The 23584-nt window shown below is 46.3% G+C and overlaps 1 protein-coding gene across 2 annotated transcripts in view; it reads left to right on the top strand.

Annotated features, from left to right (window-relative positions):
• Nucleotides 1–23584, top strand: part of LOC115203252 (DENN domain-containing protein 5A) — a 71944-nt gene that overhangs the window by 35397 nt on the left and 12963 nt on the right. For both annotated transcript variants that reach the window (XM_029767783.1, XM_029767784.1), the window contains 10 exons: nucleotides 1466–1653; nucleotides 4910–5224; nucleotides 6756–6971; nucleotides 8822–9056; nucleotides 10035–10185; nucleotides 11901–11994; nucleotides 13115–13246; nucleotides 13529–13681; nucleotides 13804–13891; nucleotides 13972–14056. In XM_029767783.1, the coding sequence (XP_029623643.1) occupies nucleotides 1466–1653; nucleotides 4910–5224; nucleotides 6756–6971; nucleotides 8822–9056; nucleotides 10035–10185; nucleotides 11901–11994; nucleotides 13115–13246; nucleotides 13529–13681; nucleotides 13804–13891; nucleotides 13972–14056 (1657 nt within the window). The remainder of the gene's footprint in view (nucleotides 1–1465; nucleotides 1654–4909; nucleotides 5225–6755; nucleotides 6972–8821; nucleotides 9057–10034; nucleotides 10186–11900; nucleotides 11995–13114; nucleotides 13247–13528; nucleotides 13682–13803; nucleotides 13892–13971; nucleotides 14057–23584) is intronic.

The raw sequence follows: 23584 nt of genomic DNA, 5'->3' as shown, positions 1-23584 counted from the left end.
CCTTGCAGGAGGATAAGGAGGAGGACGCAGTCAGTGATGCAGGATAAAGATGATTGGTTGGAGATGACATCATCCCTTTTTTTCTCCAGAAGGCTCATTGCAGGATGTGTGCTAAAGAGTGTTTTCTGGAGTGTGAACCTGTGAGCTTTCCACTGAGCAGGGACAGGGTGTCGTTAGTTAAAACTGCATAGGCTGAGGCAAGTGATGCCTCATACTAAAAATTAGCTGACTGGAAAGAGTCTGTTCTAAAAATAGAGGCATAATTCATAACTCAGATACATAGGCCCTACCCTGGCCTGTGTCTTTCCCACATACAGTACATGAATCCTCCTCGAAACGAGCATCTGCTGTTGTTTTTCCCATCTCTTCAAGTAGATCAATGGAAGCTTGCCATTTCCCCTGCCTGGCCTGCATGTTAGTAGTCCGTATATAGAGCTCTCATTCTGTTAGCAAACCACTCAAATAGGCTCCGATGACCTTATTCATCTTGGAAAGGCCTTGTGGGAAGCAGCGTAACAGAGGGGAGTACAAGTGGAGGACTACGCCAACACCGAAGCTCATTAGATTTCCCCCAGTTGAATATCTGATGAATGACCCTATTAAAGAGTGTGTTTTCTCTTAGACCAGATTAGCTGTTGGCAAGGCCTGTGTGTGTATGATACTGTGGTGTCTTTTGTGTGTGTGTGTGTGTGTGTGCACACATTTTGTGTTTGTGTTTGTGTGTGTGTGTACTTTCATGTGTTTGTTTGTGCACACGTCCTTGCATTTGCATGCGTGTGTGTGTGTGTGTGTGTGTGTGTGTGTGTGTTTGTTTGTGGTTTTTCTCAGGAAGGAGGTATCATGCTCTGAAAAGACCTGTTGTTCACCAGACAAGGTCAGAGCACTAGCAGACAGGATAGATTAGTATTCCTGTCTCTGAGTCCCTGGCCCAGGTCCTGGGAGAGGTGGCCCAACCAGGGGGAGACCCGGCCTGGGAGAGGGCCTATCCTGGGGGGGAGAGGGTCTGTTCTGGGCAGAGGGGAGAGGGCCTGTTCTGGGGAGAGAGAGAAGAGGGCCTGTTCTGGGGGGAGAGGGGAGAGGGCCGTTCTGGGGGAAGAGGAGAGGGGAGAGGTCCTGTTCTGGGGGAGAGAGGTGAAGGAAGAGGGCCTGTTCTGGGGACGGGGGCGAGGACCTGTCCTGGGGGGAGAACAGAAAGCCAAATGAAGAACTAGTAGTTATTTTGGCAGTAGAAACGCAAAGACAGAGCTGCTACTGAATATAGACTTGTTGTGACTGATAGAGAAGGAAAGTAGATAAACATGACTGGATGGAAGTTTACATGGATGCCAAACACTTGACTTGGAGTGGACTGTTTAACTCTGTACATTACAATACATTGCATACTGTAGGTGTCGAAACAATTAGCCTTTGTAACCATATAAAACCAGTCAGTTTGTGACTCTCTCCTCTGTTGTTTGTGTGACAGATTACCAGAGGCTGATGACTGTGGCGGAGAGCATCACAGCCTTAATGTTCCCTTTCCAGTGGCAGCATGTCTATGTGCCCATCCTGCCCGCCTCACTGCTGCACTTCCTGGATGCCCCAGTGCCCTACCTGATGGGCCTGCACTCCAACGGAGAGGGTGACCGCACCAAACTAGAGCTGCCTCAGGAGGTAACCTATACACTCATGCACCTATGCACGCATGTTTGCACACACACACATGCACAGCTACTCATATATACACACACACACACACACGCCACACACAAATCGAAATAGATTTTTGAGATTTATGCATGGAATTGTTTCTCTAGGGTTGTTTACCTTTTTCATTTCTCTCTTTTATCACCTCTCTCATCCTCCCTATTTGTCACGCCCTGACCTTAGAGATCCTTTAAATTCTCTATTTGGTAGGTCAGGGTGTGACTAGGGTGGGAAATCTATGTTTATATTTCTTTGTTGGCCAAGTATGGTTCCCAATCAGAGGCAGCTGTCTATCGTTGTCTCTGATTGGGGGTCATACTTAGGCAGCCCTTTTTCCCACCTTCAGTTGTGGGATCTTGTTTTTGTGTTGCATGTATATGCACGCCTAGCTTTACGTTCGTTGTATTGTTTATTGTTGGTACATTTAAAGTTAAAGAAAATGTACGCCTACCACGCTGCACCTTGGTCTTCATTGAACGACAGACGTAACAGAAGATCCCAACACTAACGGACCAAGCAGCGTGGTCAGGAGGACTGGACCTGGGAGGAAATCCTGGAGGGAGCAGGACCCTGGACAAGGCCCGGGGAATGTTGCCGTCCAAGGGAGGAGATAGAGGCAGCAAAGGAGGAACGGCGACGCTACGAGGAACTAGCACGGCAACAACGGAAGCCCGAGAGGCAGCCCCCCCAAAAATGTGGGGTGGGGGGGGCACACGGGGAGATTGGGGGAGTCAGGGTTGAGACCTGAGCGTGTGACCAGCGTGTGACCAGTCAGGCACCGTGTTATGCGGTGATGCGCATTGTATCTCCAGTGAGCATTCATAGCCTGGTGCGCTCGGTGCCTGCGCCCCGCATTTTCCGTGCTAGAGTGGGCATTCAGCCAGGATGGATTGTGCTGGCTCGGCGCTCCTGGTCTCCAGTACGCCTCCTCGGTCCAGGATATCCTGCGCCAGCTCTACACACTGTGTCGCCAGTGCGCCTTCACAGCCCAGTTCGTCCTGTGTCAGCGCCCCGCATTTGCCGTGCTAGAGTGGGCATTCAGCCAGGACGGATTGTGCCGGCTCAGCGCTCCTGGTCTCCAGTACGCCTCCTCGGTTCAGGATATCCTGCGCCAGCTCTACGCACTGTGTCGCCAGTGTGCCTTCACAGCCTGGTATGCCCTGTGCCTGCTCCACGCACCCGGCCTCCAGTGCATCTCCCCAGTCCGGTGAGTCCTGTTCCGGCTCCACGTACGAAGCCTCCAGTGATGATCCATGGCACGAAGCCTGTACTGATGATCCATGGCCCGGAGCCTCCAGTGATGATCCATGGCCTGGAGCCTCCAGTGATGATCCATGGCCCGGAGCCTCCAGTGATACTTCATGGCACGAAGCCTCCAGTGATGAGGAGCCTCCAGTGATGATCCATGGCACGAAGCCTCCAGAGATGTGACATGGCGCGGAGCCTGTAGCGACGATCCATGGCGCGGAGCCTGCAGCGATGGTCCCATGGCCGGAGCCTGCAGCGATGGTCCCCAGTCCGGAGCCTGCAGCGACGGTCCCCAGTCCGGAGCCTCCAGCGACGGTCCGCAGGCCGGAGCCTCCAGCGATGGTCGGCAGTCCGGTTCCACGGAAGTAGGGGGAGCCGCAAGCAGAGCGGGGGCTACGTCCCGAACCTGGAGCCACCACCGAGGGAGTAGATGCCCACCCGGACCCTCCCCTATAGGTTCAGGTTTGCGGCCGGGAGTCTGCACCTTTGGAGGGGGGTACTGTTACGCCCTGACCTTAGAGATCCTTTAAATTCTCTATTTGGTAGGTCAGGGTGTGACTAGGGTGGGAAATCTATGTTTATATATCTTTGTTGGCCGAGTATGGTTCCCAATCAGAGGCAGCTGTCTATCGTTGTCTCTGATTGGGGGTCATACTTAGGCAGCCCTTTTTCCCACCTTCAGTTGTGGGACCTTGTTTTTGTGTTGCATGTATTTGCACTCCTAGCTTTACGTTTGTTGTATTGTTTTTTGGTGGTACATTTAAAATTAAAGAAAATGTACGCCTACCACGCTGCACCTTGGTCTTCATTGAACGACGGACGTAACACTATTCCTTCACTCCAAAGGGCATTTTTAATTGGAAACATTCAGCTCTAGCTGAAACCATTTAGTTGGATTCCCTCAGCCCAGCCCTCTTTAAATGCAGCCTGTCAGAGCGATAACAAGTCATTTCTAATCAGATTGCAATGCGTGAATGGTGTTTGTGCTGAGAATACTAACAACGACTTCCCTCTGGACACTCCTGCCAACCCCATCTCCATCTGCTGTCTGATACACCCAACAAGGTGACGGCATGAAATTGGCTAATCTGTAGAGAGAATCACAGGGCCTTACAACACAGATTACAAACCATCCCTCGTTCCCTAGCTCTCCAGGCTTGTTTTTGTCCTTCGTTTTGGTTAACAGTCGTTTTTCCAACAAATTTAGACAAAGGATGTGGATTTTTTATCAATTTACTTAAATGATTGATTAATTACTTAGATAACCCATTGATAAATGCTAAATGGTTGTCGTTAAACATTATTTATGCTTAATGATTTTTCTTTAAAAAAAATGGGTTTGTGTTTACTTTTTAATAATGTTCTCAGAGGGTAGAGTGTTGTCCTTTGTGAGGACAAACAGCCCTCATTAACCATGTTGTAGCTTACCCATGCTTTTACAGTTGATCAAAACACGTTGCTTTGCTACTGTACACAGCAATTCTGCTAAAGGCCCTTCAACATAGAGCCTGGAGGAAGGGTGCTGTGTGTGCAACAAGCTTTTACACATCTGGAGCCGGTCCAATGGAAAGAGCTATGACGAATAAAAAGCCTGAGAATTTGTGAATTGAGGACCTAAGTCAATCTCAATATTGCCTTATTCATCCATTCCTATATTTAAATCCTAATACTCTTAAGATGAAAAGCAGCAGATCAACAATGGAGGGGTGATCTTATTCAAAAGAGTAGTTTGTCCCATTCAGAGTATCTGTTGATATTATATTACTGTCTTCAGTTAATGTCTTGAAGTCATCCACATCTTTTCTCACTATGCCTCAATTGGTACTTCTCTGCGTTAAGCCACCTAGTGGAGCAAAGTGGTAATGGTTCTGCTATAACAAGAACATAACTATCACTCAGTTTGCTTCTCTCTGGTGTCCTCTGTTTCACTGACATGTTTACAATGACAGCTAAACAAGACCACCTGTCATTCCAGGCCAACTTGTGTTTCGTGGACATCGACAACCACTTCATTGAGCTGCCAGAGGACCTCCCTCTGTTCCCCAACAAGCTAGAGTTCATCCAGGAGATCTCCGAGGTGCTGTTGGCCTTCGGCATGTCTCCAGAGGGGAACCCGCTCCACAGCCAGGGCCAGGCCAAACACTGGGGCTTCCGCTCCACCGACATGGTTACGGACAGACGCAACGGCAACCTGGCCAGCTCGCCCCTCAACTCCTACCTGCTGAGGGAGAACGAGACCATCGCTAGACTGCAGGCCCTGGTCAAGAGGACTGGGGTCAGCCTGGAGAAGGTGAGAGCAGGGCCATGGTCATCCGTTTGACTGGAACATATTATTCTAGATAGTCAGTCTATGCATATACACTGAGTGTACAAAACATTAAGAACACCTGCTCTTTCCATGACATAGACTGACCAGGTGAATCCAGGTAAAAGCCATGATCCCTTATTGATGTCACTTGTTAAATCCACTTCAATCAGTGTAGATGAAGGGGAGGAGACGGTTAAAGTATCAACAATGGTTCACCACCCAAAGGACATCCAGCCAAATCGACACAACTGTGGGAAGCATTGGAGTCAATATGGGCCAGCATCCCTGTGGAACACTTTTGACACCTTGTAGAGTCAACTCAATAATAGGAAGGTGTTCCTAATGTTTGGTATATTCAGTGTAGATTCATGCAGAATAATACTGCATGTCTGTCACACTCTTTTGAAAATAACTAAGGGGTTTGTAGAGCAAAGATACTGTGGTGGGAAAGGCAGTCTATGAGCTGCCCATGTAAGCTGCTGCCGGCTAGCTCCGAGTGTGCTGTGCTCAGCCCTGGTGACGGAGGAAGTCTGCTACATTGCCATCAACAGAAAATTGGCACCCATACAGAACCTAATTGCCATCTGGTTTGAACACGACACAGAGGGCCGTTGGTAATAGATGGTAATGTTTCAGCAGAATCACATTACAGACCAGTGAATGAATGAATTAGCTTTTAACAACAGAGAGGAGGTCTCTCCAACTCTCCATATCTGTAGGAGCCCATAGTAAGCAGCTTATGGACTAGTAGGGGCTAGCATTAGCTTTCTCTGAAGAGATTGCCTGCCCTGATAGTTTGCTTTTAGCTCCTCAATTCGTGGGTAAGGCTTCAGGTAGGGTCATTGTAGCCATGTCCCACATTAAGGTAACCACCTGATTTAGGATCAGTGGTGTAGAGCGATGAATTAGAGGAGGGCTCAGTGGATCACATCCCTGCCATCTGATCTGGGCTTCGTAGCCATTACACATCTTCAAGTCTATGCGGACATGTATGTTGAGATCTGCAACTGTGTCACACTTTTATTGTAACAGAGGAATGTGTGGGTTTTCAGTTTTTTTTTGTCAATAAATCAAAACGTCTCAGACTTCCTCCCCCATGCTCCTATCACTGCTCCAGCAGCCTGTGCTAACATGGAGATAAGATTGTGTGTTAGAAACCCATACCCTCTGTGGCAGAAGTAGGCAACTAGATTCAGCCGCGGGCCGATTTTTATCACAGCGGATGGTCGGGGGGCCGGAACATAATTCTAATAATTTGAACACTGCAAATTGACCACAACTAAGCCCAAACATTGATTGGATTTGATAATATCAATAATTTCATACCTTGATTACACGATCACATATGTCTATATTTTTTATTCGTGGGAATATTGATGACCACTGTTGTCGACCCCTGCTCTATGGCTTTCTTAACTTCTGTCATCAAACCCCTCTTTTTCTTCTTTTTCACTCTCTCTATTTTTCTGTGCTGTGTTTTCTTGACCCGCTGTGTTTCCTCTCCCTCTTCCAGCTGGATGTGAGGGAGGATGCTAGCAGCAACAAGGACCTGAAGGTGCAGTGTGATGAGGAGGAGCTGAAGATGCACCAGCTCAACATCCAGGTGCGAGAGGTCTTCGCCAACCGCTTCACCCAGATGTTCGCCGACTACGAGGTGTTTGTCATCCAGCCCAGCCAGGACAAGGAGTCCTGGTTCAGCAACAGGGACCAGATGCAGAACTTTGACAAGGTGAGATCAGGGACAAGATTCCCTATATAGTCCACTACTTTTGATAAGGGGCCCTAGGGCTATGGTCAAAAGTAGTGCACTATATAGTCTGCTATCAAGCAGACCACCATAGTCCCTGTGCACAAGAACACAAAGGCAACCTGCCTAAATGACTACAGACCCGTAGCACTCACGTACGTAGCCATGAAGTGCTTTGAAAGGCTGGTAATGGCTCACATCAACACCATTATCCCAGAAACCCTAGACCCACTCCAATTTGCATACCGCCCAAACAGATCCACAGATGATGCAATCTCTATTGCACTCCACACTGCCCTTTCCCACCTGGACAAAAGGAACACCTATGTGAGAATGCTATTCATTGACTACAGCTCAGCGTTCAACACCATAGTACCCTCAAAGCTCATCACTAAGCTAAGGACCCTGAAACTAAACACCTCCCTCTGCAACTGGATCCTGGTCTTCCTGACGAGCCGCCCCCAGGTGGTGAGGGTAGGTAGCAACACATCTGCCACACTGATCCTCAACACTGGAGCTCCCCAGGGGTGCGTGCTCAGTCCCCTCCTGTACTCCCTGTTCACCCACGACTGCATGGCCAGGCACGACTCCAACACCATCATTAAGTTTGCAGACGACACAACAGTGGTAGGTCTGATCACCGACAACGACGAGACAGCCTATAGGGAGGAGGTCAGAGACCTGGCCGGGTGGTGCCAGAATAACAACCTATCTCTCAACGTAACCAAGACTAAGGAGATGATTGTGGACTACAGGAAAAGGAGCACCGAGCACGCCCCCATTCTCATCGACGGGACTGTAGTGGAGCAGGTTAGAGCTTCAAGTTCCTTGGTGTCCACATCAACAACAAACTAGAATGGTCCAAACAACCAAGACAGTCGTGAAGAGGGCACGACAAAGCCTATTCCCCCTCAGGAGACTAAAAAGATTTGGCATGGGTCCTGAGATCCTCAAAAGGTTCTACAGCTGCAACATTGAGAGCATCCTGACCGGTTGCATCACTGCCTGGTACGGCAATTGCTCGGCCTCCGACCGCAAGGCACTTCAGAGGGTAGTGCGTACGGCCCAGTACATCACTGGGGCAAAGCTGCCTGCCATCCAGGACCTCTACACCAGGTGCTGTCAGAGGAAGGCCCTAAAAATTGTCAAAGACCCCAGCCACCCCAGTCATAGACTGTTCTCTCTACTATCGCATGGCAAGTGGTACCGGAGTGCCAAGTCTAGGACAAAAAGGCTTCTCAACAGTTTTTACCCCCAAGCCATAAGACTCCTGAACAAATGGTTACCCAGAGTATTTGCATTGTATGCTCCCCCCCAACCCCTCTTTTTACGCTACTGCTATTCTCTGTTCATCATATATGCATAGTCACTTTAATTATACATTCATGTACATACTACCTCAATAAGCCTGACTAACCGGTGTCTGTATATAGCCTTGCTACTGTTCTTTTCAAATGTCTTTTTACTGTTGTTTTATTTCTTTACTTACCCACACACACACACACACACACACACACACACACACACACACACACACACACACACACACACACACACACACACACACACACACACACATACATACCTTTTTTTACCACACTATTGGTTAGAGCTTGTAAGTAAGCATTTCACTGTAAGGTCTACACCTGTTGTATTCGGCGCACGTGACAAATACACTTTGATTTGATTTGATATAGGGAATAGGGTGCCATTTGGGATGTAGTCCCACTCCAGACTCTGAAACATTCTTTAATGCGCTTTAAAGCTTTTCATATTAATTGGCCCCCAGGAGTCCTCACTTCATTTTGTGATGTGATTCTTGTCGATTCCAGGCCTCCTTCCTGTCTGACCAGCCTGAGCCCTACCTGCCCTTCCTGTCCCGCTTCCTGGAGACTCAGATGTTCGCCTCCTTCATCGATAGTAAGATCCTTTGCCATGATGACGAGGACAAGGAACACACGTTGAGGGTGTTTGACTCCCGCGTGGACAAAATCCGCATGCTGAACGTGCGCACGCCCACCCTGCGCACCTCCATGTACCAGACGTGCACCAATATCGACGAGGCGGGTAAGAAAAGAGGAATCCCATTTTCACACCTATACTATTATGGGATCATTGTCTCAGATGATGTAAGATACTTGTATGTTTTCAAGACACACGTCTCAAATCCTTCCACACTGATTTATTTGAACCTTTCTTTGCCAACAGACGTAACTATTCTCGTTTTCAGACAAACTCCTTCAAAAGCGATATGAGAAAATTGATTTTGTCTCCCCTGAACCTCACTCCATTGGGTTAGAGATCTACAAGGCTCACCTTAGTAATAATCCATCCTTATTTCACCTTGGTGACGGGTTATTGTTTGTGCTTGCAATGCATTATGGGAACAATATGATTACAGGGTCTGTCTTCTACTCTGTCTTTGGGAACAGTCAGTAGCAACTGGAATAATTCATGTCAAAATGTATTTAGATGTTGAATTTTTTCCTTTCACTATACATTCTTTCAAATTCCTCTCTGTAATTGTATGTATGATTCATTGCATGCATACCAGTTATGTACTAACCTAAGAAATTACACTGTTATCTACACAGTTGTAATAGTCTTAACTATGTAGCCTGCTGTCATTGGTGCTGATGATGTTGAGTGTTGGGTCAGGTTAGGGATGCAAAATTCCGATAGCTTTACAAAAATTCCCAGTTTTTCCAGAAATCCAGGTTGGAAGATTCCCGGAAACAGAAGGGAATAAGCAGGAAATCATGAATCCTCCAACAAGGATTTCTGGAAAACCTGACAATTTTGATAAGGTTAAAGGAATTTTGCAACCCGAGTTCAGGTGATGATAACTCACAGCATGGAGGTGTGGCGGTGAGGAGTCAGGGATGAGATGTGGTGAATCTATGTGACTCCTCAGTGCTATGACTCATAGGCACTCACAGAGTGGCTTAACCATGACATAAGACTGTTAAATCCACCATGACGGATGGTGCTAATGGATCTGCTTTGACAGTACCTCATCCTCCTCCCCTCTCTGTGTCACCCCAGAGAAGGCCATAGAGATGCGGGTGGTTAAGATCGACCACACGGCCCTGCATCCCCACCTGCTGGATATGAAGATTGGCCAGGGTCGCTACGAACACGGCTTCTTCCCTCGGCTGCAGTCTGACGTGCTCTCCACTGGACCCGTCAGCAACAAGTGAGGATCACACCTCCGCAAGAGAGACTGATTTACATACACTGCTCAAAAAAATAAAGGGAACACTTAAACAACACAATGTAACTCCAGGTCAATCACACTTCTGTGAAATCAAACTGTCCACTTAGGAAGCAACACTGATTGACAATCAATTTCACATGCTGTTGTGCAAATGGAATAGACAACAGGTGGAAATTATAGGCAATTAGCAAGACACCCCCAATAAAGGAGTGGTTCTGCAGGTGGGGACCACAGACCACTTCTCAGTTCCTATGCTTCCTGGCTGATGTTTTGGTCACTTTTGAATGCTGGCGGTGCTTTCACTCTAGTGGGAGCATGAGACGGAGTCTACAACCCACACAAGTGGCTCAGGTAGTGCAGCTCATCCAGGATGGCACATCAATGCGAGCTGTGGCAAGAAGGTTTGCTGTGTCTGTCAGCGTAGTGTCCAGAGCATGGAGGCGCTACCAGGAGACAGGCCAGTACATCAGGAGACGTGGAGGAGGCCGTAGGAGGGCAACAACCCAGCAGCAGGACTGCTACCTCCGCCTTTGTGCAAGGAGGAGCAGGAGAAGCACTGCCAGAGCCCTGCAAAATGACCTCCAGCAGGCCACAAATGTGCATGTGTCTGCTCAAACGGTCAGAAACAGACTCCATGAGGGTGGTATGAGGGCCCGACGTCCACAGGTGGGGGTTGTGCTTACAGCCCAACACCATGCAGGACGTTTGGCATTTGCCAGAGAACACCAAGATTGGCAAATTCGCCACTGGCGCCCTGTGCTCTTCACAGATGAAAGCAGGTTCACACTGAGCACGTGACAGTCGTGACAGAGTCTGGAGACGCCGTGGAGAACGTTCTGCTGCCTGCAACATCCTTCAGCATGACCGGTTTGGCGGTGGGTCAGTCATGGTGTGGGGTGGCATTTCTTTGGGGGGCCGCACAGCCCTCCATGTGCTCGCCAGAGGTAGCCTGACTGCCATTTGGTACCGAGATGAGATCCTCAGACCCCTTGTGAGACCATATGCTGGTGCGGTTGGCCCTGGGTTCCTCCTAATGCAAGACAATGCTAGACCTCATGTGGCTGGAGTGAGTCAGCAGTTCCTGCAAGAGGAAGGCATTGATGCTATGGACTGGCCCGCCCGTTCCCCAGACCTGAATCCAATTGAGCACATCTGGGACATCATGTCTCGCTCCATCCACCAACGCCACGTTGCACCACAGACTGTCCAGGAGTTGGCAGATGCTTTAGTCCAGGTCTGGGAGGAGATCCCTCAGGAGACCATCCGCCACCTCATCAGGAGCATGCCCAGGCGTTGTAGGGAGGTCATACAGGCATGTGGAGGCCACACACACTACTGAGCCTCATTTTGACTTGTTTTAAGGACATTACATCAAAGTTGGATCAGCCTGTAGTGTGGTTTTACACTTTAATTTTGAGTGTGACTCCAAATCCAGACCTCCATGGGTTGATAAATTGGATTTCCATTGATTATTTTTGTGTGATTTTGTTGTCAGCACATTCAACTATGTAAAGAAAAAAGTATTTAATAAGATTATTTCTTTCATTCAGATCTAGGATGTGTTGTTTAAGTGTTCCCTTTATTTTTTTGAGCAGTATACTTTGATTGATAATACTGAAAAAATATGTTTGTCTCTATCATTGCTATTTGGCTTTTGTGTCTTTCTAAGTGAAGTTGTTTTGTTTGTATGTTAGATGGGCGAAGAGGAGTGCTCCAGCACAGTGGAGGAGGAAGGACAGACAGAAACAACACGCTGAACACCTTTACCTGGACAACGACCAGAGAGAGGTGAGAGGACATCAAGCAGCCCTAGAAAAACGGGATTAACATTCCCAAACCATATTCACATGGATTTTGTCTATCTGTTTTTGTGTTATCGTTAGTTTCTTGTCGATTTCTTCCTCACTCTTCTTCATGGCTTGCGGTATTCACTTCTAAATACCTAATGTCTGGAACGATTGAATTAAAGTCTTGTTTGTCCATTTTCTCTTTTACTCTCTATACCTCAATTATTTTATCTTGACCTAACCTCTCTTTCTTTTTCTATCCCTCTGACACCTACTGTCTCCCTTACATCTATCTACTGTATTTCTCTCACACACTCTCTTTGGTCTCTCTCTCTCCATCTCACACACACGCTCCCAGCATGTGGAGTGTCTGTTCCCGGAGCGGCAGCTCCTGCTGTTTCTAGACTACTACTGGCTCTCACAGTCCTTCAGGCCCTGTCTAAAGTCTGTGACTGTGGATGTGGTATGTGTTGGCAGTGGGTGGGGCCTCAGCCTCACACCACGTCCACATGGCCCCTCCCCCCATGTGGTCCTCACTCCCTCCTCCTCCTAGCATCACAGCTTTACCTGATACTCCAGATCACTTTCCAGGGTTTCTTCTCAGGTTTAGGGTTTCACTTTAGGGTGCACTTAACTCCACATTAAGAAAGCAATATTTAGATTGATTTGACAGCATCCCAGAAAACCCATGGCGCTGACACGCCTCCCAGGATGGATGTTGAGGTCAGAAAGGTAAAAGACAGAAACACATCGTCCATCATGAAATGACCTCAGTACAGGCAGCTCAGCTCATTATACAACTGACTCAGAGCTCCTCCCTCTCCCTCCTCTGGAATGATCAATCCCTCATTGTAGTAGTGACCAGAAATCTATCCACTGTATGCACTGTATACGTTCTGTGGTTGGTTGCCGAGTGGTGTGACCCTCTGTGTTTATGTGATGATGAACATTGAGCCAAAATGATTACTCTCCCTTGGTGTATAGCCTACTCTTAGGCCACTCCATGTGTGTCCTCTCTGACCCTGTCCTCTCTTACCCTGTCCTCTCTGACCCTGTCCTCTCTAGCCTTGTCCTTCCATGACCCTGTCCTGTCTGACCCTGTCCTCTCTGTCTCATTACAGAAATACATCCAGGAGGCCAGGAACCTGGGCACTACCATTCGGCAGCCCAAGCTGTCCAACCTCTCCCCCTCCGTCATCGCTCAGACCAACTGGAAGTTTGTGGAGGGTCTGCTGAAGGAGTGCAGGAATAAGGTACAATAAATACCAGTCTTCCTACATCTCACTCTTACGCAGACATATTACGATTGCAATAACCATTGCAGTAGACTATTGCAGTAGACAATCCCATGGATATTGAGATACGACACCTTCAGTGAGTCTCCATTAGTTTCAATGTCACTCAGAAGTATTCTGATGTCAATGACCGTTGCAGTAGACTATTACTTGGATATTGAGATCCAGCACCTGTAGTGTCAACCATCTGGCCTCCAGAGATGGTAATCTCCCTGTACGGTGATGTGTTTGTCCCTCCAGACCAAGCGCATGCTGGTTGAGAAGATGGGCAGGGAGGCGGTGGAGCTAGGTCATGGGGAGGTCAGCATTACAGGCGTGGAGGAGAACACACTTATCGCCTCCCTCTGTGACCTGCTGGAGAGGATCTGGAGCCACGGGCTGCAGGTCAAACAGGTCAGCACGCACACACACACACAAGTATTATTTTAAAACAGTTTATATACACACTAACACACATGTATGCATTTAGGTGCATTCAATGTGTATTCATTCATTCCCGCATCTTCATCTGCCAGGGTAAATCTGCCTTGTGGTCCCACCTGCTCCATTATCAGGAGAGCAAAGAGAAGACGGATGCAGCACCAGCCGGTTTGGGTCCCCCAGGTAAGCCACTCGTTGAAATGTGATAAATGGACGGTGATGTAAAGCCATAGCCACATCCCTCTCTCTCCTCCCTACATCAGGTCTCATCCACGACATAGAGAGACGCAAGTCTGACGCTGGCGCTGCCTTGGCCCCTCTCAAGGTATCCCTGATCAGGGACATGAGGTGAGTCTCCTCATCCATTCACCAAGTCTACCACAGTATCAGTATCAGTGTCTTCAGATGCTCTGCCTACCGTATATACACTATTTGCCAAGTATCCTCGTGAATATACATTTCAAGTCATATGGTCTTGAAATGATGGATGGTTGTAAGGGGAATTTTGCAAATGATACTATACTATTCTGCCTGTGTTGATTGTCCCTTCTGTAGCGGCAGAAGTGGTTCAAATGTATGCCTTCGTACCTCTATGTAGTTCTTTGAAAATAACAATTTCGAATCAAGGTGAGATATTGATTGATTGATCATACCTCAGAATGCAATGATTTCAAAGTGTTTTCACTGCCATCTTGTGGCCCACTGACAAAAAGCACTTTCAGTCAAAACAGAATATTATCAATGATTCAGGACCATATGTAGTGGAAAAATACTGACATCAGCCTCATAGCCATGCATCTCAAGCTTTGCAGCAGGCATAAACACTTGATTACCAGCTATGATTCTTTTAAATATAATATACAGCATATACAGTCATGTCCAAAAGTTTTGAGAATGACACATTCATTTTCACAAAGTCTGCTGCCTCAGTTTGTATGATGGCAATTTGCATATACTCCAGAATGTTATGAAGAGTGATCAGATGAATTGCAATTAATTGCAAAGTCCCTCTTTGCCATGAAAATGAACTTAATACCACAAAAAAACATTTCCACTGCATTTCACCCCTGCCACAAAAGGACCAGCTGACATCATGTCAGTGATTCTCTCGTTATCACAGGTGTGAGTGTTGACGAGGACAAGGCTGGAGATCACTCTGTCATGCTGATTGAGTTTGAATAACAGACTGGAAGCTTCAAAAGGAGCGTGGTGCTTGGAATCATTGTTCTTCCTCTGTCAACCATGGTTACCTGCAAGGAAACACGTGCCGTCATCATTGCTTTGCACAAAAAGGGCTTCACAGGCAAGGATATTGCTGCCAGTAAGATTGCACCTAAAACAACCATTTATCGGATCATCAAGAACATCAAGGAGAGCGGTTCAATTTTTGTGAAGAAGGCTTCAGGGCACCCAAGAAACCAGACCATACATGTGTGGGGTTGCTTCTCAGCCAAGGGAGTGGGCTCACTCACAATTTTGCCTAAGATCACAGCCATGAATAAAGAATGGTACCAACACATCCTCTGAGAGCAACTTCTCCCAACCATCCAGGAACAGTTTGGTGACGAACAATGCCTTTTCCAGCATGATGGAACACCTTGCCATAAGGCAAAAGTGATAACTAAGTGGCTGGGGAACAAAACATCAATATTTTGGGTCCATGGCCAGGAAACTCCCCAGACCTCAATCCCATTGAGAACTTGTGGTCAATCCTCAAGAGGCGGGTGGAGAAACAAAAACCCACAAATTCTGACAGACTCCAAGCATTGATTATGCCAGAATGGGCTGCCATCAGTCAGGATGTGGCCCAGAACTTAATTGACAGCATGCCAGGGCGGATTGCAGAGGTCTTTCATGTAATTGTCAATAAAAGCCTTTGACACTTATGAAATGCTTGTAATTATACTTCAGTATTCCATAGTAACATCTGACAAAAATATCTAAAGACACTGAAGCAGCAGACTTTGTGGAAATTGATATTTGTGTCATTCTCAAAACTTTTGGCCACGACTGTACTCAATGCTTAGGCTTCCATCTTTGTGTTCTATTTGATTAGACTTAACCTACATTCCTCATGATCTTCATGTCTGGCCCCTCATGTCTGGTCCAAATGCTATACAAGCAGTGTCAATGTTTTACATGTAAATCTTGGTGGCAAATTCTCCAAAATGTATTTAGATGCATGCCAGCAAAGTCACTACACAACACAACACTAAACAATACATTAATTGCACTATAACGGTGAAAAACGGTGCCCACAAACTGTTAGGGCCTACATAAAGCTGTCCCAACAGCAGAGCTTTCTTTTCAGCACCATGGAGTGAATCCTTACCACTGCTACACCTGGCAATCAGCGGAGCCTTGTCTGGCAGCAAAACAGTTAATTCAGCCTCATTTACTGCCTCTAAAAAAAACATAGCTGATATGGCTGACTTGCTTAAACAAATGTGGTTTTACTGACAATTGAGATGTACTAACTATGGCATAAGGGGACGACAAGCAGATAGGAGGCAATCTGTAATTTCGATTAAGACATTAATGAGCGAGCTAGGATGGACGTAGTCAATATAACTATTTGTTCAGCACTTTTGAAATGTACAGCGACAGAATTTAGAACATGGTATTCTCCCTGTAAACCAAGTCAGAGCCGTAAGATAAATAAAGGGGGCATATAAGCTGACAATGAAAGCTCTTACAATATTCAATGATTATATTTCTCTTAAACAGGCTATAGACTACATGTGCACCACCAAGTCAGAACAGTAGGCTAAAGTATGAGGGGGAAAGGGACCAAATTATTAGGGTAAGGCACATGGGCTACTAACAGCTTACTAAACAACATACACTTAGTGTTACTTTCTCAGCTACAGTATACATATCTTCCTGGCATATTACATAATTTATGCAGCAGCATACAATACATTTTTGGACTGACCTTGATGTGCTGTGCTCACTTGAACAGGAAGGTGGTGCAGCGGTCCTTGTGAGCAAATTTTGTCATCAAACTTTGTCATTAAAGTATGTCATTCTCTGGATTTATGGTGCTTTCAAGGCAACTGGGAACTCGGGGAAAAAAATCCAAGGTTGAATCAAAAACAAGGTTGACATCAGTGATCTTCAGGTCGGAGCTCTAAAAAGAAGCCAGAGTTCCCGACTTGGAATTCCAAGTTGGATAACCAATCAAAACGTATTTTCACAGTCAGAGCTCGTTTATTTCAGATTTCCCAGTTGTCTTGAATTTACTGAAGTCTGAGATGTCCTTGTTCCGAGTTTCCAGTTGTTTTGAACACGGCGGAAATCATGCTGGTTTGACAGCATGAATGTTTATCTTTTTAAGCTTGGAAAAGAGACCCTTAAACCCAGACTTATATCACACACCCACTCCACTGAATAGGAGGCTAGTGATTGCTTTGCAGCGCTTGCAGTTAGCCACTGATTCCTTCCAAACCATTCATTGTTGAATTTGCGATTACCAACTTGTCGTGTAATGTTTATGTCCAATGTCCGATGAGCACCGATACATTTTATCTATAATTTCTCTTCATATGACAAGGATTGAAAAAGATTTGCCAGTAGATTGTCGACGTGATTCATGATGATGACTGCTTGTCTAGCTTCCTAGCTAAGATTTTGAAACTATGATGTTGACATGATCAGTCCAATCAAAGCTACGGCAGATATAATGTGATTTGAAGTCATATTATCTGTGGCCAATGACCTTGAACCTTCTTGGATGGGCACTTCTAATGTAGCTTGAATTTTCGAGCTCTCCCAGTAGATTTTGCAGTGACGTAGTGTCCCCATGAGTGACAGAACACTGAGCCAATCACGGTGCAACTAGAGAACATTACCAACCCTATGCTCCGTATTTTCCGCTGGCTGCCCCACCACCACAGAAAGCACTGAGCTAGACTGAAACACCTGCATTTTGGAGCTGCCTTACTCAAGAAAGCAAAAAGGAGACCATGTTTGTATGCAGCTTTATTAACTCAATGATTTCGTTTTTTACATTGTTTGCAAACTGATATGTGACACGTATTAATGCCAAAATAACATGCAAAACAGGCAACAACAAAACAATTGAATATATATATATACACTGCTCAAAAAAATAAAGGGAACACTTAAACAACACAATGTAACTCCAAGTCAATCACACTTCTGTGAAATCAAACTGTCCACTTAGGAAGCAACACTGATTGACAATACATTTCACATGCTGTTGTGCAAATGGAATAGACAACAGGTGGAAATTATAGGCAATTAGCAAGACACCCCCAATAAAGGAGTGGTTCTGCAGGTGGTGACCACAGACCACTTCTCAGTTCCTATGTTTCCTGGCTGATGTTTTGGTCACTTTTGAATGCTGGCGGTGCTTTCACTCTAGTGGTAGTATGAGACGGAGTCTACAACCCACACAAGTGGCTCAGGTAGTGCAGCTCATCCAGGAAGGCACATCAATGCGAGCTGTGGCAAGAAGGTTTGCTGTGTCTGTCAGCGTAGTGTCCAGAGCATGGAGGCGCTACCAGGAGACAAGCCAGTACATCAGGAGACGTGGAGGAGGCCGTAGGAGGGCAACAACCCAGCAGCAGGACCGCTACCTCCGCCTTTGTGCAAGGAGGAGCAGGAGGAGCACTGCCAGAGCCCTGCAAAATGACCTCCAGCAGGCCACAAATGTGCATGTGTCTGCTCAAACGGTCAGAAACAGACTCCATGAGGGTGGTATGAGGGCCCAACGTCCACAGGTGGGGGTTGTGCTTACAGCCCAACACCGTGCAGGACGTTTGGCATTTGCCAGAGAACACCAAGATTGGCAAATTCACCACTGGCGCCCTGTGCTCTTCACAGATGAAAGCAGGTTCACACTGAGCACATGTGACAGACGTGACAGAGTCTGGAGACGCCGTGGAGAACGTTCTGCTGCCTGCAACATCCTCCAGCATGACCGGTTTGGCGGTGGGTCAGTCATGGTGTGGGGTGGCATTTCTTTGGGGGGCCGCACAGCCCTCCATGTGCTCGCCAGAGGTAGCCTGACTGCCATTAGGTACCGAGATGAGATCCTCAGACCCCTTGTGAGACCATATGCTGGTGCGATTGGCCCTGGGTTCGTCCTAATGCAAGACAATGCTTGACCTCATGTGGCTGGAGTGTGTCAGCAGTTCCTGCAAGAGGAAGGCATTGATGCTATGGACTGGCCCGCCCGTTCCTCAGACCTGAATCCAATTGAGCACATCTGGGACATCATGTCTCGCTCCATCCACCAACGCCACGTTGCACCACAGACTGTCCAGGAGTTGGCGGATGCTTTAGTCCAGGTCTGGGAGGAGATCCCTCAGGAGACCATCCGCCACCTCATCAGGAGCATGCCCAGGCGTTGTAGGGAGGTTGGATCAGCCTGTAGTGTGGTTTTACACTTTAATTTTGAGTGTGACTCCAAATCCAGACCTCCAATGGGTTGATAAATTGGATTTCCAATAATTATTTTTGTGTGATTTTGTTGTCAGCACATTCAACTATGTAAAGAAAAAAGTATTTAATAATAAGATTATTTCATTCATTCAAATCTAGGATGTGTTATTTTAGTGTTCCCTTTATTTTTTTGAGCAGTGTATATATATATATACAGGACCAGTCAAAAGTCCAAGGGTTTTTCTTTATTTTTACTATTTTCTACATTGTAGAATAATAGTGAAGACATCAAAACTATGAAATATCACATATGGAATCATGTAGTAACCAAAACAGTTACTGCACTCTTGGCATTCTCTCAACCAGCTTCATGAGGTAGTCACCTGGAATGCATTTCAATTAACAGGTGTGTCTTGTTAAAAGTTCATTTGTGGAATTTCTATCCTTCTTAATGCGTTTGAGCCAATCAGTTGTGTTGTAACAAGGTAGGGGGGTATACAGAAGATAGCCCTATTTGGTAAAATACCAATTCCATATTATGGCAAGAACAGCTCAAATAAGCAAAGAGAAACGACAGTCCATCATTACTTTAAGACATGAAGGTCAGTCAATCTGGAACATTTCAAGAACTTTGAAAGATTCTTGAAGTGCAGTCGCAAAAACCACAAAGCGCTATGATGAAACTGGCTCTCATGAGTACCGCCACAAGAAAGGAAGAGTCAGAGTTACCTCTGCTGCAGAGAATAAGTTCATTAGAGATAACAGCCTCAGAAATTGCAGCACAAAAAAATGCTTCACAGAGTTCAAGTAACAGACACATCTTAAAACCTGTTACATCTAGGGGGCAGTAATTTCACGGCTGGATAAAAAACGTACCCGATTTAATCTGATTATTAGTCCTGCCCAGAAACTGGAATATGCATATAATTATTAGCTTTGGAGAGAAAACACTCCAAAGTTTCTGAAACTGTTTGAATGGTGTCTGTGAGTATAACAGAACTCCTATGGCAGGCAAAAACCTGAGATGCTTCTGTTCAGGAAGTACCCTGTCTGAACATTTCTTGCCCTTCTTTATTATCTCTGTCGTTTACAAAGGATCTCTGCTCTTACGTGACACTTCTCACGTCAACAATGGAGTCTCACAGCCCGGGAAAAACAGGAATGATGTCATTCAAAGCCCTGGCTGAAGCACACGAGAGCAAATGCTGAGTGGTCAGTCAATGGACTAAGCCTTAGGCGCGTGACACGCCCCGCCCCCGGCTTTCGGTTTTTTCCTCAGTTTACAGACAGGCAGATTCCCGGTCGGAATATTATCGCTTCTCTACGAGATAAATTGCATAAATATTGGTTTTAAACAGCGGTTGACATGCTTCGAAGTACGGTAATGGAATATTTCGAAATTTTTTGTCATATTTTGCGTCATGCTCGTGGCCGAGATTTAGCGTTGGGATAGTGTCTAGAACGCACGAACAAAACGTCGCTGTTTGGATATAACGATGGATTATTTGGGACCAAACCTACATTTGTTATTGAAGTAGAAGTCCTGGCAGTGTATTCTGATGAAGAACAAGCAAGGTAAGAACATTTTTCTTATAGGAAATGTGATTTTGGTGAAGGCTACACTGGGTGGGTGTCTAAATAGCTAGCCCTGTAACGCCGGGCTATGTACTTACATTATTGCAAAATGTGCTTCATCCGAAAAGCTATTTTAAAATCGGACATATCGAGTGCATAGAGGAGTTCTGTATCTATAATTCTTAAAATAATTGTTATGCTTTTTGTGAACGTTTATCGTGAGTAATTTAGTAAAATCACCGGAAGTGTTCGGTGGGAATGCTAGTTCTGAACGTCACATGCTAATGTAAAAAGCTGGTTTTTGATATAAATATGAACTTGATTGAACAGACATGCATGTATTGTATAACACAATGTCCTAGGTGTGTCATCTGATGAAGATCATCAAAGGTTAGTGCTGCATTTAGATATGGTTTGGGTTTATGTGACATGATATGCTAGCTTGAAAAATGGCTGTGTGATTATTCCTGGCTGGGTACTCTGCTGACATAATCTAATGTTTTGCTTTCGCTGTAAAGCCTTTTTGAAATCGGACAGTTTGGTTAGATAAAGGAGAGTCTTGTCTTTAAATAGCTGTAACATAGTCATATGTTTGAAAAGTGTAAGTTTTCGGATTTAGAGGAGTTTGAATTTCGCGCCCCGCCCATCATTGGATATTGGAGCAGACGTTCCGCTAGCGGAACGTGTAGATGTAACATCAACTGTTCAGAGGAGAGTGAATCGAGCCTTCATGGTAAAATTGCTGCAAAGAAACCACTACTAATGGACACCAATAATAAGAAGAGACTTGCTTAGGCCAAGAAACAAGAGCAATGGACATCTGACTGGTGGAAATCTGTCCTTTGAGATTTTTGGTTCCAATCGCCGTGTGTTTGTGAGATGCAGAGTAGGCGAACGGATGATCTCCGCATGTGTGGTTCCCACCAGGAAGCATGGAGGAGGAGGTGTGATGGTGTGGGGGTGTTTTGCTGGTGACACTGTCTGTGATTTATTTAGAATTCAAGGCACACTTAACCAGCATGGCTACCACAGAATTCTGCAGCGTTACGCCATCCCATCTGGTTTGCGCTTAGGGGGACTATCATTTGTTTTTCAACAGCACAATGACCCAAAACACACCTCTGGGATGTTTTGTCTACCTTGTTGTCAAGAGACTGGACATTGGCGAGTAGTATACTCGGGAGCGGTGAGCGATGTGCCCGTCTACGGCGCCTGACCAGAAGACCGCTCCGTCTGCCCCTTCTGCAGCGCCATTGTTTTGGGTTGGCTACTGGGATTAGATCCATTGTCCTGGGTGGTGGTCCAAACAGAGGATCCGCTTCGGGAAAGTCGTATTCCTGATCGTAATGTTGGTAAGTTGACGTTGCTCTTATATCCAATAGTTCTTCCTGGCTGTATGTAATAAGACTTAAGATTTCCTGGGGTAACAATGTAAGAAATAATACATAAAAAACAAAATACTGCATAGTTTCCTAAGAATGCGAAGCGAGGCGACCATCTCTGTCGGCGCCATATATCATGAGGCTGCATTTATTGTAGCTGGGGATTTTAACAAAGCTAATCTGAAAACAAGGCTCCCTAAATTTTATCAGCTTATCGAATGCGCAACCCAGGCTGGCAGCATTCTGGATCATTGCTACTCTAACTTCCGCAACGCATACAAAGCCCTCTCTCGCCCTCCTTTCGGCAAATCTGACCACAAACCCATTTTGTTGCTCCCAGCCTATAGACAAAAACTAAAACAGGAAATGCCCGTGCTCAGGTCTGTTCAACGCTGGTCCGACCAATCGGATTCCACTCTTCAAGATTGCTTCGATCACGTGAACTGGGATATGTTCCGGTTAGCCTCAGACAACAACATTGATGTATATGCTGATTCGGTGAGCGAGTTTATTAGCAAGTGCATCGGTGATGTTGTACCCACGGTGACTATTAAACCCTTCCCCAACCAGAAACCGTGGATTGATATCAGCATTCGTGCAAAACTGAAAGCGCGAACCACTGCTTTTAATCATGGCAAGGTGACCGGAAACATGACTGAATACAAACAGTGTAGCTATCCCTCCGCAAGGCAATCAAACAAGCTAAGCGTCAGTATAAAGACAAAGAGTCGCAATTCAACGGCTCAGACACGAGACGTATGTGGCAGGGTCTACAGTCAATCACGGATTACAAAAAGAAAACCAGTCCCGTCGCGGTCACCGACGTCTTGCTCCCAGACAAATTAAACAACTTTGCTCGCTTTGAGGACAATACAGTGCCACTGACACGGCTCGTAAATCATTTAAACGTGTTTACCCTCGCAAGGCTGCATCCCTAGCCGCGTCCTCAGAGCATACACAGACCAACTGGCTGGTGTGTTTACTGACATATTCAATCAATCCCTATCCCAGTCTGCTGTTCCCACATGCTTCAAGAGGGCCACCATTGTTCCTGTTCCCAAGAAAGCTAAGGTAACTGAGCTAAACGACTATCGCCCCTTAGCACTCACTTCCATCATCATGAAGTGCTTTGAGAGACTAGTCAAGGATTGTATCACCTCCACCCTACCTGACACCCTAGACCCACTCCAATTTGCTTACCGCCCCAATAGGTCCACAAACGACACAATCTCAATCACACTGCACACTGCCCTAGCCCATCTGGACAAGAGGAATACCTATGTAAGAATGCTGTTTATCGATTACAGCTCAGCATTTAACACCATAGTACCCTCCAAACTTGTCATTAAGCTCGAAACCCTGGGTCTCGACCCCGCCCTGTGCAACTGGGTCCTGGACTTTCTGACGGGCCTCCCCGAGGTGGTGAGGGTAGGAAACAACATCTCCACCCCGCTGATCCTCAACACTGGGGCCCCACAAGGGTGTGTTCTCAGCCCTCTCCTGTACTCCC

The sequence above is a fragment of the Salmo trutta genome, chromosome 12, assembly GCF_901001165.1.
Source record: "Salmo trutta chromosome 12, fSalTru1.1, whole genome shotgun sequence".
NCBI classification, from domain to species: domain Eukaryota; kingdom Metazoa; phylum Chordata; class Actinopteri; order Salmoniformes; family Salmonidae; genus Salmo; species Salmo trutta.
The sequence above is the reverse complement of the archived record's forward strand: the minus strand, read 5'-3'. Positions and strand labels throughout refer to the sequence as shown.